The sequence below is a fragment of the Oryx dammah genome, unplaced genomic scaffold (assembly GCF_014754425.2).
Source record: "Oryx dammah isolate SB20612 unplaced genomic scaffold, SCBI_Odam_1.1 HiC_scaffold_23, whole genome shotgun sequence".
In the NCBI taxonomy this organism is placed as follows: Eukaryota; Metazoa; Chordata; class Mammalia; order Artiodactyla; family Bovidae; genus Oryx; species Oryx dammah.
In genome coordinates this window covers 67,373,140-67,393,224 of record NW_024070207.1, presented here as the reverse complement: position 1 = coordinate 67,393,224, position 20,085 = coordinate 67,373,140, and the positions used below count along the sequence as shown (strand labels likewise).

General features: G+C 38.5%; 1 protein-coding gene across 1 annotated transcript in view; it reads right to left on the bottom strand.

Annotated features, from left to right (window-relative positions):
* The window catches only part of MAGT1 (magnesium transporter 1), a 48,200-nt gene extending 33,915 nt beyond the window's left edge, over positions 1-14,285 (bottom strand). Inside the window, exons 1-2 of the mRNA XM_040265656.1 lie at positions 14,027-14,285; positions 180-349 (exon numbers count right to left, since the gene is read on the bottom strand). Of these exons, the coding sequence (XP_040121590.1) occupies positions 180-349; positions 14,027-14,128 (272 nt within the window). The 5' untranslated portion in view covers positions 14,129-14,285. The remainder of the gene's footprint in view (positions 1-179; positions 350-14,026) is intronic.
* Positions 14,286-20,085: the final 5,800 nt, after the last annotated feature.

The window sequence follows — 20,085 nt, the reverse complement described above, 5'->3', positions numbered from 1 at the left end:
AGCTGGACATGACTTAGCAACTAAGCACAGCACATTATGTATTACTACAGACACACTAAGTAAGGTATACACATTCATTGTTTATGTACCCACTGAACTAAACTCATTCTTCTGGGATTGAAAAATGGGTAAAATCTTTCGAGTTTTTTAATTTTTAAAGTGTAGTTTAAAGTTCATACTTGCACACGACACATTGTCTATGAAGTTGGAGAGCAGTGAACATGACAATAACGGAGTAGTTTCTCGGTGGGGCTTTAACAAGGCGACGGAACTTGTCTCCATTCATTCTTATTACAGGCCTTTTATTGGTCCATTCCATCAGTTGACTAACCTTTTCAGACAACACCATCTAAAAAAAAGATAAAGAATGCCATTAATACTCTCAACTTGGAATTTAAAGTTTTTTTTAACTAGGCAACTGAAAACCAAGCTAATAAGCAGAGGTACATAAAAAATATAAGAGAACTAAAAATTAAATTTTGTACTTGGGCCTGATGATGATTATTATTCTTAAAATTATATTATTTCATGATGAGATTTAAACATATACTACATTTTTATGTGCATGACTTATTTCCTAATAAATAAAATAAGATAAAATCATAAAAATTTTCATTGGCCAATGATTCCAAAGCAAGTGGGAAGAGCTACTCTATCTAATTTTAAGGCTTATTATTCAGCTTCAGTAGCAAGGCAGGGTGATACTGATAAAAGGATAGATACATAGATCAATGGAACAGAAATAAGACCTTGAAATAGACCTACACAATTATAGCCAAAGGTGCAAGATCAACCCAGCCTTTTCAATAAACAGTACTGAAACAACTGGATATCCATAGTCAAAAGTAAGAACCTCAAACAGAACTTCACACCTTATACAAAATTAGTTTAAAAATGGATCACAAAATTAAATGTAAAAATGAAAAGTATTAAAAATTAGGAGAAAATATTCAGGATCAATGAGTAGGCAAAGAGCTCTTAAGCTGACAACAAAAGCATGATTCAAAAAAGAAAAAACAAAGATAAACGACCTCATCAAAATTAAAAACTTTTGCTCTGTGAAAGACCCTGTAAGGAGGATATGAAGACAAGCTATAGAGTGGGAGAAAATATTTTGAAACTACACACCTAAAACAGATTAGTAGTTTGAATATATTTTAAAACCATCAAAATTCAGAAAAACAAACAAAATAGACAAGACATCAAGAGACTTCATCAAAGATGATCTACAGATGACAAATAAACACACAAAAAGATGTTCAACATCAGTCATTACTGAAATGCAAATTAAGGGCACAATGAGCCATCAATACATATCTGTGGCGAAAATAAAATATAGTCACAATACCAAATGCTGGCAAGGATGCAGAGAAACTGGGCCTCTCCTACATTGGTGGTAGGAATATACCATGGTAGAGTCTTTGAAAAAGAGTTTGGCAGTTTCTTTAAAAAATTAAGCAAGTGACCTGTGAAAGTGAAAGTCGCTCAGTCGTGTCCGACTCTTTGCGACCCCATGGACTATACAATCCATGGATTTTTCCAGGCCAGAATACTGGAGTGGGTAGCCATTTCCTTCTCCATGGGATCATCCCAACCCAGGGATCGAACCCAGGTCTCCTGCATTGCAGATGGATTCTTTACCAACTGAGCCACAAGGGAAGCCCAAGAAAACTGGAGTGGGTAGCCTATGCCTTCTCCAGAGGAACTTCCCAACCCAGGAATCGAACCAGGGTCTCCTGCATTGCAGGTGGATTCTTTACCAACAGAGCTATCAGGGAACTAACCATATAATCCAGCAACTGCATTCCCAAACATACATCTCAGAGAAATGAAAATGTATGTCCATACAAAGAAAGAGCTAAATTTTGTTTGTTTCTTTTTATAAGTTAGTCATCATGAGGCAATGGAAAAGAAGCATGGTTAGTCAATGAGAATTTCAGTTTGAAATAAATGCAATCATATTCATTTATCATTCCTCTCACCTCTACCTTTATGTTCAAACTTTGCAAAAGTATTAAGAAGGGAAAAGATAAAAAAGAAGTGCAGAAGACAAGAATCTCAGTGCAAGGTTAATGCTAATTGATGGTTTTGTTCTTTACAAGACAGGGGTATGTTTGTTAATGGTTGGTAAATCGTGGAGTGGTGCACTATTCAGAAGCATCTGACCAATTACATTTCCCATTATTTACACTAAACTTTGGCCAGGGCACTGGCATTCAAACTGTAAAAACAATTCCTTCCCATTAAACTCAATCATCAAAGAACAGATGTTAGGATGTGCCTTTTCACTTTGAAAGTAGATCAGGAATCTAATAGAGAAACAGCACTCTTTGAAAGACAGATATCACTGTATGCCTGCTAAGTCACTTCAGCATATTAAAAAGCAGAGACATTACTTTGCCGACAGAGGTCCATCTAGTCAAAGCTATGGTTTTTCGAGTTGTCATGTATGCATGTGAGAGTTAGACCATAAAGAAAGCTGAACGCTGAAGAATTGATGCTTTTGAACTGTGGTGTTGGAGAAGACTCTTGAGAGTCCCTTGGGCTGCAAGGAGATAAAACCAGTCCATCCTAAAGGAAATCAGTTCTGAATGTTCATTGGAAGGACAGATGCTGAAGCTGAAGCTCCAATACTTTGGCCACCTGATGTGAAGAACTGACTCATCAGAAAGGACCCTGATGCTGGGAATAATTGAAGGCAGGAGGAGAAGGGGATGACAGAGAATGAGATGGGTTAGATGGCATCACTGACTTGATGGACATGAGTTTGAGAAAGCTCTGGGAGTTGGTGATGGACAGGGAAGCCTGGTGTGCTACAGTCCATGGGGTCACAAAGAATTGGACACAAGTAAGCAACTGGACTGACCTTTAAAGCATGTCTGAATTCAACCAATACTGAAAAAAGTATTTATTTCCTGAGTACACGTTTATGAACAATAGAGAAAGATAGCATAGAAAGATAGTTTTGCAGCTGGGACTTCCCTGACGGTCCAGTGGTTAAAAATTTGCCTGCCCATGCAGGGGACACAAGTTGAATTTGACCCCTGGTCCAGGAAGATTCCATATGCCATGGGGCAAACCCATGCACCACAACTAGTGAAAACTATGCACCCTAGAGTTCATGCTCCATAAGAGAAGTCAGGGCAATGAGAAGCCTGTATACCACAATGAGAAAGTAATCCCCACTTGTCACAACTAGAGAAGACCCAGTACAGTAAAAATAAATAAATAAATTTTAATGAAAATAGTTTGGTAGCAGATAAAAGATAATTCCAGTAGGAGTCTCAAAATGAATATGTCACATGTGGAAAAATGAATATAGTCTTTAACAAGCCCACAGAGAAATATATACACTCTCAAAAGACTGGTATAACAAATAATTAACAAGACTTGTTGAACAATGAATGATACCAAGGAAACAGGCTGTGAGGGAGGGATAAATTAGGAATTTGCTGTACACCTAAAACACAACATTGTAAATCGACTATACTTAAATTTTTTTAAAAAAGGAAACAGGTTAGTGGTAAAGACAGTAGAAGAAAGTGAAACAGAAGGCAGACAGGATAAGGAACAAGTGGTGGAGTCTAGTTCAACAATAGAATTAGTTACGAAAAATTGTCAAGAACAGAATATTTGATTTAAAATAAGGCTGCATAGATTAAACTCAGTTTTTCAAAACAAATGAATTGTTATTTGATATAGAATTAATGATCCTCTTAGCTGAGAGAACAATATTAGTTCACAGTTTAAAAATACACATTCAATATTCTAAAGCAGTCATCAATTTCTTTATATTTCAAATTAAATTTGACAGTTACCAGCAAATTGAAACATAACTTGGCTATTTTATTAACTTTAACTACAGATTCTATTTGGAGCTATTTTAGAAAAGAAAAAGTAAAGCAACAGCAGATATAGTTTCATATAGTCTATCTCTATTCAGTCATATAAATACATGATCATTCCAATAAAACAAATAAATGTGCTTTGAATTAGTGATAAACAGGTGGAGTCTTGTTAAACAAAATCTCAAATAGGTCTGTGTAAAATTTTGTGATATCCCTCTTTCTGTTTATAACTGGAGAGATCAGATATCTGGCCATACAATTCCTAAGTAACTTACCAAGTAGAAGAGATTAGTTCAAAGGAATTACAAACACTTTAAAACTCTGAAGAACTACACAAGAAAGGTCTTAATGACCCAGATAACCATGATGGTGTGGTCACTCACCTGGAGATGGACAACCTGGAGTGTGAAGTCACGTGGGCCTTAGGAAGAATTAGTACAAACAAAGCTAGTGGAGGTGATGGAATTCCAGCTGAGCTATTTCAAATCCTAAAAGATGATCCTGTGAAAGTGCTACACTCAATATGTCAGCAAATTTGGGAAACTCATCAGTGGCCACAGGACTGGAAAAGGTCAGTTTTCATTCTAATCCCAAAGAAGGACAATGCCAAAGAATGTTCCAACTAGCATACAATTGCACTCATTTCACATGCTAGCAAGGTAATACTCAAAATCGTTCAAGCTAGGCTTCAACAGTAGGTGAACCGAAAACTTCCAGATGTAAGCTAGGTTTAAAAAGACACAGGAACCAGAGATCAAATTGCCAACATTCATTGGATCATAGAGAAAGCAAAGGAATTCCAGAAAAACATCTAGTTCTGCTTCACTGACTACACTAAAGCCTTTGACTGTATGGATCATATCATAACAAACTGTGGAAAATTCTTCAAGAGATAGGAATACCAAACCACCTTATGTCTCCCGAGAAACCTGTATGCCGGTCAAGAAGCAACAGTTAGAACCAGACATGGAAAAACTGACTATTTCAAAATTGAAAAAGGAGTTTGTCAAGGCTGAATATTGTCACCCTGCTTACTTAAGTTACATGCAGAATATATCATGCCAAATGCTGGACTAGATTAATCACAAGCTGTAATCAAGACTGCCAGGAGAAATATCAGCAACCTCAGATATGCAGATGATAACACCCTAATGGCAGAAAACAAAGATGAACCAAAGAGCCTCTTGATGAGGGTAAAAGAATAGTGAAAAAGCTGCCTTGAACTCAACATTCAAAAAATTAAGATCATGGCATCTGGTCCCATCACTTCATGGCAAATAGAAGGGGAAAAGTGGAGGCAGTGACAGATTTTATTTTCTTCGGCTCTCAAATCACTGCAGATGGTGATTGCCACCATGAAATTAAAAGATGCTTGCTCCTTAGAAAGAAGATTACGAAAAACCTAGACAGTATTAAGAAGCAGAGACATCACTTTGCCAAAAAGGTCCATCTGGTCAAAGCTATGTTTTTTTTCCAGTAGTCGTGTATGGTTGTGAGAGTTGGTCCATAAGGCCAAGTGCCAAAGAATTGATGCTTTTGAACTGTGGTGCTGGAGAAGACTCTTGAGAATCCTTGGACTGCAAGGAGATCAAACCAGTCAATCCTAAAGGAAATCAGTCCTGAATATTCATTGGAAGGACTGGTGCCAAAGCTGAAACTCCAATACTTTTGCCAACTGATGCAAAGAGCCTACTCACTGGAAGAGATCCTGATTCTGGGAAAGATTGAAGGCAAAAGGAAAAGAGGGCAACAGAGGATAAGATGGTTAGATAGCATCACCGACTCAACCAACATGAATTTGAGCAAACTGTGGGAGATAGTGGAGGACAGAGGAGCCTGGCATGCTGCAGTCCATGGGTTCCCAAAGAGTCAGACATAACTCATCGACTGAACAACAACAACAACAACAAAATGGGATTATCACCTCAAAACACTGCTTAATACAGAGGCAATTAATTACTTTCTGAGTTCATTTTTGACAAATGAACTGAAGACAGATCACAACAATATATGAACTAGTTTTAAACTTTTACAAAAAAAAGTACATAAACATAGCTCGGAGCATGATAATTAAAAGTTATAATCCTTATTCACAATGATCTAACCTTTAAAATTTTAATATGTCTCAAGATGGTAAGCCCATCTTGAATTGGTTTTATTGAGAAAATAGAAGCTACTATTTGGAATGCCTTCCATGTATGTGACAGGCAGCAACTTCTCTTCTTACAGAATGAATATTCAATTCAATGGGAGGCTTCCCTGGTGGCTCAGACAAGTAAAGAATCTGCTTGCTATGCAGGAGACCCAGATTCCATCCCTAGGTTGGGAAGATCTTCTGGAGAAGGGAATGGCTACCCACCACTCCAGTATTCTTGCCTGGAGAATTCCATGGACAGAGGAGCCTGGGGGGCTACAATCTATGGGGTTACAAATCCCTACAACAACACAATGAGGTTAAATACTCTATTTTTATTTCATTTAAATGTTGAGTAAACAGGATCAGAGAGGTTAAGTAACTTGGACAAAGTGTCACAGTTAGTAAGACACAAAGCTAGGATTCAAACAGATCATTCTAAATCAAGCAATAACCGCTTTACTAACATGTTGGACCAGGTAATTGTTGTGGGGAGCTGTCTGGCACATTGCTTACTAAGCAGCATCCCTGACCTCTACCTGTTGGATGTCTGTAACATCACCAGCTACCACCAACCAAAAATGTCTCCATACATTGCCAGGTAATCCTTGGGAAGTAAAATTCTTCACTCCCTCATTGAGAAACATTGTTCTAAACTGAAAAGGATTTTAACAGCTCAACTCAAGCTTTTATAATTTTATTATATATTCAAAAATATTTGTATTAATTACTGATCAGAACACAACATAAAAGAAAGATTTGGTAGTAAAAGTAAGTAAAAACTTCCTGGAGCAAGCCCTTAGCACGATCGATAATAAAATTTCTAGGCCTGTGTTTCTCAAAGTGTGGCTAATGTAAAGAAGCCTATTAAAAGTGCAGATTTCAAGTTTCATCCTCCAGTAAATCTGATTCAGTAGATCTACATAAACTCCACTCAAAGGATGCTGATTAGCAGGTTAGCTGATATAAAAGACCTAGCAGCATGCCTGAGTAAGACATACTGTCTGTCCAATAACATGCTGGGTTTCCTGTCTGGTTTGGTGGGCCAAAAACACAGATGTTTTTCCATGAACCCAATATGAATTGAGTGTTATAAATCCATTCACTTACTTCTAAGAAACTGCTTGGTGAGCAGGTCCCTGAATTTTGTCGGGTTTATCAGTTACTGCTCCTGGCTACCTCTAGGGTAAGATAACACCACCATCAGTCACTGAAACTGAGGCTTTTATTTGCCAACAAGGCATCATCCATATAGTGAACGCTTTAAACATGGAAAGGGAGAGGAACTTATGCTAAATCCTGACTCACCAACTAGTAGCAAATGGCAGAAGAGCTTTGGTACTCGCAGGGGAGACTATAAACAGGTCAGGTAGCCTTGCTACCTGAATATGAACAGACCTTGATCCTCACATGTCAGTAAGATGGCACAAGAAGGTGTTAGTGATGTCTAAGACTGTATAGCACCTGTCATCAGACTATGTAATCACTTTAGTTGCAGTCACAATGTCTGGGAGCAACAGTTGCAATCAGCTGGTAATAAGCTGCTATAAGACTTCAGTTCCTGTTAGTCTTTTTTTTTTTAACTGGCATTAAGGGCTGAGATACTACATCACTTACCATCTCTGATGCCTTTAAGTCTTTAATCAAGGCTGTGATTTCCCATTTTCTTTCTGGGGGAAGGGGCGGTTCTTAAGCTTCTGGTGGATTCCAAGAATATGGAGTTTTAACATAAACCCAAAGTGATTTTGTATGCACTCAAGTTTCAATACTGCTGTTCTACATTTTAATTCTTATGAGCAAGTCATCAAGACAGTATGGTACTGGCACAAAGACAGAAATATAGATCAATGGAACAAAATAGAAAGCCCAGAGATAAATCCATGCACCTATGGACACCTTATCTTTGACAAAGGAGGCAAGAATATACAATGGAGAGAAGACAATCTCTTTAACAATCTCTTTCCCAGTGGTGCTGGGAAAACTGGTCAACCACCTGTAAAAGACTCAAACTAGAACACTTTCTAACACCATACACTAAAACACACTCAAAATGGATTGAAAATCTAAACATAAGACCAGAAACTATAAAACTCCTAGAGGAAAACATAGGCAAAACACTCTCTGACATAAATCACAGCAGGATCCTCTATGACCCACCTCCCAGAATATTGGCAATAAAAGCAAAAATAAACAAATGGGACCTAATTAAAGTTAAAAGCTTCTGCACAACAAAGGAAACTATAAGCAAGTTGAAGAAAAGACAGCCTTCAGAATGGGAGAAAATAATAGCAAATGAAGCAACTGACAAACAACTAATCTCAAAAATATACAAGCAACTCCTGCAGCTCAATTCCAGAAAAATAAGCGACCCAATCAAAAAATGGGCCAAAGAACTAAATAGACATTTCTCCAAAGAAGACATACGGATGACTAACAAACACATGAAAAGATGCTCAACATCTCTCATTATCAGAAAAATGCAAATCAAAACCACAATGAGGTACCATCTCACGCTGGTCAGAATGGCCTCTATCCAAAAGTCTACAAGCAATAAATGCTGGAGAGGGTGTGGAGAAAAGGGAACCCTCTTACACTGTTGGTGGGAATGCAAGCTGGTACAGCCATTATGGAGAACAGTGTGGAGATTCCTTAAAAAACTGGAAATAGAATTGCCATATGACCCAGCAATCCCACTACTGGGAATACACACCAAGGAAACCAGAATTCAAAGACACATGTACCCCAGTGTTCATCACAGCACTGTTTATAATAGACAGGACATGGAAGCAACCTAGATGTCTATCAGCAGATGAATGGATAAGAAAGCTGTGGTACATATACACAATGGAATATTACTCAGCCCATTGAAAAGAATACATTTGAATCAGTTCTAATGAGGTGGATAAAACTGGAGCCAATTATACAGAGTGAAGTAAGCCAGAAAGAAAAACACCAATACAGTATACTAACGCATACATATGGAATTTAGAAAGATGGTAACGATAACCCTATATGCGAGACAGCAAAGAGACACAGATGTATAGAACAGTCTTTTGGACTCTGTGGGAGAGGGTGAGGGTGGGATGATTTGGGAGAATGGCATTGAAACATGTTTATTATCATATGTGAAATGAATCACCAGTCCAGGTTCGATGCATGATACAGGGTGCTCAGGGCTGGTGCACTGGCATGACCCCGAGGGATGGGATGGGGAGGGAGGTGGGAGGGGGTTTCATGATGGGGAACACATGTACACCCATGGCAGATTCATGTTGATGTATGGCAAAACCACTACAATATTGTAAAGAAAAGAGAAATTCTTTTACAGGCTAAAAGAATTTAGCCTGTAATTAGCCTCCAATTAAAATAAATAAATTTATATTTAAAAAATTATTATGAGCAAGGATTCCATGTTATATAATTTCTATGCAATTATATACAGAAATTAAATAAGCATTAAGCAATTTAAGTTATAAACAACAGGAAAAAATACACCATTCCTAAAAATAAACCTCCACGTTTCTGAAATGGTTGAAGAATGTGATATATTCAAGATAACTCAAGTATAACACATATAATGCCTTAATAATTCCTAGACACTTCTTTTACTACTCCTCTCGTCTTTTCTGATTTTATAAAATAATTTCTCTTTTCTTAATATTTGAGTTAAAAGTTTTCTTCATTGGAGTAAATCTCTAGTAATGAAGAAACTTCTTATTTAGCGGTGCTTCTCATCCATTGTTAAGAGCCCTTTGTTTCTGAAGGCTATGGCTCAGAAACAAAAGTTTCATTTTCCTATAGCCTCTACATTAAGTCCCACTAATCACTCTCTAGATATTCCTTTATCTTACAAAGTCATAATAATCAAAAGTAAAGGGTTAAGGGGATTTCCTAGTGGCTCAGTGGTAAAAAATCCACCCTGCCAATGCAGGAGGCATGGGTTTGATCTCTGGTCTGGTAAGATCCCACATGCCAGGGAGCACCTAAGCCTGTGCACCACAGTTATCGAGCTTGTGCTCTAGAGTCCGGGAGCTGTAACTACTGAGTCCACTTGCCACAACTACTGAAGCCTGTGCACCCTAGAGCCTGTGCTCTATAAAGAGAAGCCACTGCAATGACAAGCCCACACACCACAACTAGAGAGTAGCCCCCACTCTCCACAACTTGAGAAAAAGTCCAAGCAGCAACGAAGACTCAGTACAGCAAAAAAAGAAAAAGAAAAGAAAAAAATATATATATACACACACATATATATGTTTAAAACGTAAACAGTTAAAATGTCACCTGCACCCTTCAGGTCCTTCTACTTACCTTTTAATCCTTTAAAGTTATTAGTAAGAAACACACTTTCCAAGGATGATAGTACATGAAGGTAAGAGATTTATCAACTGACTCAGCAACTCAAAGTAATAATTGATTTGGAACCAACTTTATTTCAAATACTTTTTCCACTAATTGTTTAAAAAAAAAAACATTTGAGAAAATATATCCATCCAGTTTTAAAATGTGCACTGGATATATTTATTCAAGTTTACTATGAAAAAACACTAGATTTATTTCTCCCCTTCTCGGAGTACATTACTTTCAAGTACTCAAATAAAACAAAAAGAAGACTGATAATATTCACAATCAAAATATAATACCAACAAAGTTAAGTAATAAGCTTAAAGTCTTTCTCTCCTCTTGAAACACGTAAATTAGTATGGCCACAAAATAATCCCGCTAACAGGAAGTCAATTAATATCTCTAATTCTGTTAGTAATAATCAAGTATGATGAATCTTTTAGGAATATAAGAAATTGCAGTATATTTTCTAAGTAATTGCTGGGGTTTTGTGCATGTGACATTTTTATGTATCAGTTCTCAAAGCAATGTCAGAGAATATAGAAGTTTTTTCAGTATTGCCTGACTTGTCAAAATATGCAGATAATTTTATTTTCTGAATAATCTTCATAAAATCTTGACACAAAAAGATCAATTGAAAAATATTTTATATTGGGATTTCCCCGGTGGTCCAGTGACTAAGAGTACACCTTGCAATGGAGGGGATGTGGGTTCAATCCCTGGTTGGGGAACTAAGACCCTACATGCTGTGGAGCAACTGGCCCCATGTGCCACAACTACTGAGCCAGCTAGAGAGTCCACAACTAGAGAGTCCATTTGCCTCAATGAAAGATCCCACATAACACAATGGAGATCCCACAGGCCACAACTAAGACCCAACACAGCCAAATAAATTTCTAAAAAATGTATACGGCAGAGAAACACAATTTTATTTTATAATATTCATCTAATGTTGTCTACATGCCAGATATATTTGGCATTTTACAGGCCCCATCTCCTTTAATTTTCACAATATGAAAAGAAATAGGCATTTTCCCATTCTACTTTAAGGAAAATGAGACTCAGAGTAACTGGCTAAAGATCACCTGGATTGCATTAACATATAGGCTCTTTAAAATTTTACACAATATTTTGAAAACGGAGTAAATGGAGGGAAAACTTTATCTGCCATCCTAGCATTATTAAGACCATTTTTTAATGTTTCGGTATGCTTCATGCATTGACTCTTTCCCAGGGAATTCCCTGGCAGCCCATAGGTTTGGATTCAGTGCTTTCACTCATGGGGCCCAGGTTTGATCCCTGGTCAGGGAACTAAGATCCCACATGACTTGCAGCCAGTATAGGGAGGAGCTTGAATTGAGATGAGTCTGCGAAGAAACAGATTATGTAAGTTCTTTTATACTTTGCAAAATACATTTTTTTAACCTTCTGGTTTTCAGGTTTCCTCCTTACCATCTCTGGCAACACTATGAAGGATGAGTTCAAGGATGATCAGTTAGACAGTTATGGCAATAAATTTGCAAGAGCATAACAGTCTTAAACAGTGGGCATGGTGAGAGGGGAGTTGGAATCTGATTCCTTAAAGTATTTTATTGAGATAAAATTCACATAATATAAAATCTACTGTGTTAACAATTTTAAAGTGCACAATTCATTGCTGATCCCTTTTAAAAGTACTTTATCCCCTGCTAGTTTAGTGAGAGGTTAAATGAATAAATAATTTAATTAGTAGAAATACTAGTTATTAAAAATCTACACTTTTTTACTTAAAAAGGGTAAGTGGCGGTTGTAGAAGTTTAGACAATACCAGCATACAAGGCAAAAAGTTAAAGTCTTCCCCTAATGAACAATCCCAAATATCCAGAGGTAGTCACTGTTCTATATTCTTACAAAGGTTTCTTTCTATGTATACCTAACTTGTAGTTGTTTTTTTTTAACATAAAAGGTCTCCAGAATATAAAACTCTGTATTGCTCTACATCTTGTTTTCCATGTAAAAAATAACTTGGAATCCTCCTTAAAAAGCCCATCGATTTCTAGTTCCAGTATAGGTGCTTGCTCATTTTGTACACTTTGTATACTGTATATGTTTAACTTCACTTTTTGCCAATCTAATAAGTAACTCGTTTTAATATGCTACCTTTTTTTATGGAATAGGACAAATATTCAGCAACAGAGAAGGCAGGTTCTTTTAAAATTCAGCTCAAGTTGACAAGCATCTGAGCCGATAAAATAGCATTTTTAAAGTGCATGTTAGATGAGGGGTCCAATACCTGGGTGGGGAAGACCCCCTGGAGGAGGGCATGGCAACCCACTCCAGTATTCCTGCCTGGAGAATTCCACGGACAGAGGAGCCTGGTGGGCTACAGTCCATGGGGTCACAAAGAGTCAGACACGACTAAAGCGACTTAGGAGGCACGAACACACAGGTATTGTGTACAAAAGGAAGCGCAAAATGTACAGGAAATAGCATAAGACTAACCAAAGATCTTAGTCTTCGTTCTTCAACGGTTAATCGTGTAAGCTTAGGACTTAGGTTTCCTCATTTATAAAATTAGAGCGCATAAACAATTGCCAGTAATTTGTAAAGCTCTTAAGAGCAAACGGCTCTAAGTCACAAATGTTTCAAAACAATAATGTTAAAAATCCTCACCTTGGATTGCTTAACAGTGAGTAAAGAACATTGTATATCCTCCACTTGTCAAAGCCAGTAAATTCCACAAGGAGGGACCTTAGTTTTGTTCACTTATGTATACTAAGTTCCCAGAACAATGGCTGGCACGCTTGATATTTGGTAAATGGTTGAAAATGGGTTAAGAACTTCACTCCGGTAAATAAAGAAAGCTGAGCCCAGAAGAATTGATGCTTTTGAACTGTGGTTTTGGAGAAGACTCTTGAGAGTCCCTTGGACGGCAAGGAGATCCAACCAGTCCATCCTAAAGCAAATCAGTCCTGAATATTGGAAGGACTGACGCTAAAGCTGAAACTCCAATACTTTGGCCACCTGATGCGAAGAACTGACTCAATGGAAAAAATCCTGATGCTGGGAAAGATTGAAGGCAGGAGGAGAAGGGGACGACAAAGGATGAGATAGTTGGATAGCATCACCAAATCTATGAACATGAGTTTGAGTAAGCTCCGGGAGTTGGTGATGGACAGGGAAGCCTGGCGTGCTACAGTCCATGGGGTCACAAAGATTCGGACAGGACTGAGCAACTGAACTGAAATTGCTTTCAATCAATTTTTTGGACAATGAAATAAACTTGGCATAGCTCCGCTCTTCTGTTTAATCCTCTCATTCCTGAAGTGAAAAATGCTATATAATATAGTTCTACATGTCTAAAAGAAGTTACATCTATTGACAGCAGAGTCAGATATTCTACCCCTTGAACCTAAAGTCGAACTTCCCTCCACCACCTGATGGGGCCCATATTCAAAGAAGTGTCAAAACTCGTTTTGTTTATCTACAGGCCTACAGAAGCCAGGCTGTCACCTACTCCGCATCACTATCAGACTCGACAATCCCAGAAGAAAAAGTGTTACGGTTTCTTCTCTTGCGAACCCCACAATTCTAAAAACGGCAGAACTGAAGCCACCAAAGACACAGAACTGACGGGGAAAGGGATCGGGAAGAAAAAAACAGATTCTCTCAAGCCCCTCTCGCTCGGAAAAGCCCGTGTTGCTGGAAACAGCGTCCTCACCTCCTTCTTTCTCTGGGCAGAGGCTGAGGGAACCCCGAAAACGAGCAGCAGTGCCACCGCCATGACTGCAGACACACACCAACGCCACCAACGCGCTGCCATGTTCGCCTTCTCTCCCGCCTAGAAGGGAAACTTTCCTAGGGCTGGGTCTGAGGGTTGGTTGGGCGTGAGAACAGGCAAACCAGCCCACTTTCCCCTTCTCATTGGCCCAGCTCAGCCCTGTCGGTAGTCCCCTCACAAAACGTCACGACGCTGTACTGCCAAACGCCCGCTAAAAGACGGCTCACTTCTAATTGGTCTCCGTTAGCCAATACAAAAACGATAATCTGGAGGTTTTACATTGGTCCGCTAGGGATGATGGCCCACCCCTTTCGTTAAACGTAAAGATGGCGGGTGTAGGCTCTTTAAACGCGCCTGCGCAGTTATGAAGCATTGCGGTTTTTCAGTGTTGGAGATGGTCTAAGGTTACTAAAACAGGATATTTTCTCCTCAGATTTTTTTAGAAGTCTTTGAAATCGACCGGGCTTCACTGGTGGTCCAATGCTTAAGAAATCGCCTGCCAATGCAGGGGACATGGTTTGATCTTACCCCGTCTGGGAATATTCCACATGCTGCGAGGGCAGCTAAGCCCCAGGCCACAACTACTGAGCCAGCGGGCCCTAGGGTCCGTGCTCCAGAGCAACAGAGGCCATCATAACGAGAAAACCGGCATCGCATTTAGAGAGTAGCTTCTCCGCTCAACCAGAGAAAGTGCCCGACATCCCCGCCCCTTCCACCACCACCGCTATACCCCTTCCCCCTCCCCCAGCCCAGGAAGGAAGACACAAAGGCTTCGGCTTCGCCAAGTAAATAAAAAACTAAATTAATTTCAAAAAAAGAAACCCACCTCTTTCGTGTACTATTGTAAAAAAATTTTGCCTAGCCATATAACTGATAAGACCTATCCCAAGCCTGTCGTTTGGCCTCCAAAGTGTTTCAAATCCAAAAAAGGTAAAAAAGGCAAGACAGGAAAAACAATATTGCTGAAGGAGAATTTTTTTTAGATGGTGCCACGTGTGCTGAACAGAGCACATGTCAAAAGTTATTTTCTAAAGTGCTTATTCATGGCAATCTTTTAGATGTATGAGTCGTGCACCAACAAGGACTTAAATTTGATTTAAGACAGCAAATTTAAATTTGATTATAGACAGCAAAGTTGTTTTTTTTTTTTTTTTTTTTTACTTGTCATTAGTTTCTTTGAGGGGTGGATGCCACACTAAGGGTGTAAGAAAGCACTTAGGTCTTTTTTAAGTTTCTGTTTCATAATCGGTTGTCTTAAATATCCAAATCCCTTTTCTAAAAAATAACAAAAATCCTACATAGCAGAACTTTCCCTTTATTTGTCCCAGTTCTGTTTATCATCAGTTCAGTTCAGTTCAATTGCTCAGTCGTGTCCGACTCTTTGCGACCCCGTGAATCGCAGCACGCCAGGCCTCCCTGTCTATCACCAACTCGCCGAGTTCACTCAGACTCACTTCCATCGAGTCCATGATGCCATCCAGCCATCTCATCCTCTGTCATCCCCTTTTCTTCCTGACACCCAATCCCTCCCAGCATTGTCTTTTCCAGTGAGTCAACTCTTTGCATGAGGTGGCCAAAGTACTGGAGTTTCAGCTTTAGCATCAGTCCTTCCAAAGAACACCCAGGGCTGATCTCCTTCAGAATGGACTGGTTGGATCTCCTTGCAATCCAAGGGACTCTCAAGAGTCTTTTCCAACACCACAGTTCAAAAGCATCAATTCTTCGGCGCTCAGCTTTCTTTACAATCCAACTCCCACATCCATACATGACCAACTGCAAAAACCATAGCCTCAACTAGACTGACCTTTGTTGGCAAAGTAATGTCTCTGCTTTTCAATATGCTATGTAGGTTGGTCATAACTTTTCTTCCAAGGAGTAAGTGTCTTTTAATTTCATGGCTGCAGTCACCATCTGCAGTGATTTGGGAGCCCCCCAAAATAAAGTCTGACACTGTTTTCCCATCGATTTCCCATGAAGTGATGGGACCAGATGCCATGATCTTCGTTTTCTGAATGTTGAGCTTTAAGCCAACTTTTTCACTCTCCTCTCTCAGTTTCATCAAGAGGCTTTTTAGTTCCTCTTCACTTTCTGCCATAAGGGTGGTGTCATCTGCCTATCTGAGGTTATTGATATCTGTCCTGGCAATCTTGATTCCAGTTTGTGCTTCTTCCAGCCCAGCGTTTCTCATGATGTAGTCTGCAAATAAGTTAAATAAGCAGGGTGATAATATACAGCCTTGTCATATTCCTTTTCCTATTTGAAACCAGTCTGTTGTTCCATGTTCAGTTCTAACTGTTGCTTCCTGACCTGCATATAAGTTTCTCAAGAGGCAGGTCAGGTGGTCTGATATTCCCATCTCTTTCAGAATTTTCCACAGTTTATTGTGATCCACACAGTCAAAGGCTTTGGCATAGTCAATAAAGCAGAAATGGATGTTTTTCTGGAACTCTCTTGCTTTATCCATGATCCAGCAGATGTTGGCAATTTGATCTCTGGTTCCTCTGCCTTTTCTAAAACCAGCTTGAACATCTGGAAGTTCATGGTTCATGTATTGCAGAAGCCTAGCTTGGAGAATTTTGAGCATTACTTTACTAGCATGTGAGATGAGTGCAATTGTGCAGTAGTTTGAGCATTCTTTGGCATGCCTTTCTTTGGGATGGGAATGAAAACTGACCTTTTCCCAGCTTGTGGCCACTGCTGAGTTTTCCAAATGTGCTGGCATATTGAGTGCAGCACTTTCACAGCATCATCTGTTAGGATTTGAAACAGCTCAACTGGAATGCCATCACCTCCACTTGTTTGTAGTGATGCTTCCTAAGGCCCACTTGACTTCACATTCCAGGATGTCTGGCTCTAGGTGAGTGAGGATACCACCGTGATTATCTTGGTTGTGAAGACCTTTTTTGTACAGTTCTTCTGTGTATTCTTGCCACCTCTTCTTAATATCTTCTGCTTCTGTTAGGTCCAGACCATTTCTGTCCTTTATCGAGCCCATCTTTGCATGAAATGTTCCCTTGGTATCTCTAATTTTCTTGAAGAGATCTCTAGTTTTTCCCAGTCTGTTGTTTTCCTTTATTTCTTTGCATTGATCACTGAGGAAGGCTTTCTTATCTTTTCTTGCTATTCTTTGGAACTCTGCATTCAGATGCATATATCTTTCCTTTTCTCCTTTGCTTTTCACTTCTCTTCTTTTCTGGAGAAGGAAATGGCAACCCAGTCCAGTATTCTTGCCTGGAGAATCCCATGGACGGAGGAGCTTGGTGAGCTACAGTCCACGGGTTGCAAAGAGTCGGACATGACTGAGCGACTTCACTTTCTCTTCTTTTCACAGCTATTTGTAAGGCCTCCCCACACAGCCATTTTGCTTTTTTGCATTTCTTTTCCATCGGGATGGTCTCCATCCCTGTCTCCTCTACAATGTCACGAACCTCCATCCATAGGTCATCAGGCACTCTATCAGATCTGGTCCCTTAAGTCTATTTCTGACTTTCACTGTATAATCATAAGGGATTTGATTTAGGTTATACCTGAATGGTCTAGTGGTTTTCCCAACTTTCTTCAATTTAAGTCTGAATTTGGCAGTAAGGAGCTCATGATCTGAGCCACAGTCAGCTCCCCGTCTTGTTTTTGCTGACTGTATAGAGCTTCTCCATCTTTGGCTGCAAAGAATATAATCAATCTGATTTTGGTGTTGACCATCTGGTGATGTCCATGTGTAGAGTCTTCTCTTGTGTTGTTGGAAGAGGGTGTTTGCTATGACCAGTGCATTCTCTTGGCAAAATTCTATTAGCCTTTGCCCTGCTTCATTCTGTATTCCAAGGCCAAATTTGCCTGTTACTCCAGGTGTTTCTTGACTTCCTACTTTTGCATTCCAGTCCCCTATAATGAAAAGGACATCTTTTTTGGGTGTTTCTTCTAAAAGCTCTTGTGTGTATCATAGTGAAGTCACTCAGTTGTGTCTGACTCTTTGCGACTCGTGGACTGTAGCCCACCAAACTCCTCAGTCCATGGGATTCTCCAGGCAAGAATACTGGAGTGGGTTGCCATTTCCTTCTCCACTATGTGGGTATCATAGTGAGTTATAAAACTGGGATTTTTTATTGAAGAAGAATAATATATTCAAGAGGAAAAGCAGCAACAAAATCAATCGCCCATAATTTGGATTTATTTTCATGCTTTGGAATATCATATGACCATTCTCTTAGGCCCTGGTGGGACACACACACACACACACACACACAGAGGAAAATAATTTCATTAAGCTAGAGAGACAAAGAGATAGGCATGAAAGGGAAAAGAGCTGGTTCTGAAGAGATTTGATTTGATATAGAGAGGTGAAAAGAAATTAAAACATTAAGAGACATTAATAATATGAAAAATACAAAAAACAGTTGGATATACCATATCATTCCATTTATGTGACATTCTAGAAAGTGAACAGATCAGTAGCTATCAGGGACTGGAGGTGCGGAAGGGATTGACTACAAAAGGGCCACACAAGGAGATTTTTTTTGTGAGGGTGCAACGTTTCTCTCCTTAATTGTTGGAGTGGTTACATACTGTTTGCATTTGTCAAAACTCAGAATATTACACTAAAAAAAGTGAAATTTACTGCATGTAAATTTAACAAATAAAAAATTAAGGTTTTAATGAACACAGAGAAATCTCAACTACCATTTTGGCAAAAATTCGATACGTGCTGTTATTGAATCTATGAGGAAACAGGCACCCTCAAACATCGCTGGTAGCTATGCAAAATGGAGGATAACTTAACAATATCTAATACATTTATCCTTTGATTCAGCAATCCCACTTTTGGGTATCTACTCCAATAATAAGATATATGTGAACAAAATTATTCATTTCAGTGCTATCTGTAATTGAAATATTATCAAAACCACTTAAATGTTCAAATGTAGGAGAATGACTATAGAACATAGATACCTTGGAGTTTTTCACAACTCTAAGGAAAAGAAATGAGGAAGAGCTGTATAAATGATATGGATTTTCAAGATCTATTGTTAAAGTGAAGAAGCCCAATGCAAAAGTATGTACATATTACACTATATTTGTATGAAATAGAAGAGGAAATAAGAAAATATATACATGTTTTACCATTTTCGCAAAAGGAAACACAGAAAGCTTAAATCAGAAACTAATGAAGTTGGTTTCCTACAGGAGTTGGAGGAAATGGATTGAAACAGTTAAGGAAGGGAATGACACTTCTCTAAGTATACCAGTTTGTATAGTTTTGACTTTTGGAATAATGGTAATGGTTTTAAAATAAAATATAAGAGCAAATCATGTGGTTTTGCAAGATGAAAAAAGTTCTGGAGACGAATGTTAGTGATAGTTGTACAACAATCTGAATGTACTTAATATCACTGAACTGTATCCTTTAAAAAGGTTAAAAGGGTAAGTTTTATGTCATGTATATTTTACCGCAATTAAAAATAAGTTAAACATTTTAAAATGACATCAGTAAGAATGGGGTAAAAAAATGAAATTGAATACAAAACAGAAAAAAGGGAGCACAACTCTATTTCAAAAGAAAAACAAATGCACTAAAGAAAATAGAACTAATCTGAATAATTTATGAACACACTACTTTGATTATATACTATTAGTCTAAAGAAAAAAAATAACTACAAGCAAATCTTAAACTCTACTAAGTAGATTTGTTTTTCGTAGATAACAATTCTGGAACTATATTTTGTATAATGTAATATGTAAAAACATTGACGTTGAGAGCTAGGATTCTCATGGTAATAAGGGAGATACAAATATGAAATAAGGAAAAGTGAAAAAGAACTTTTGGGGGTTGGACTAGAATTGGCAGTATTTGCATAAATTTATCATTCATAATATATATTTCTAGCTCTATTCACTGAAATGACTAGAAGCAATGACACTCCAGTACAAATGAGCAAACCTAATGCCAAGTGTAGGTTGATAAATGCCATCCCTAAAAGAAATCAAGGCTCCTTAGGAAGATAGAT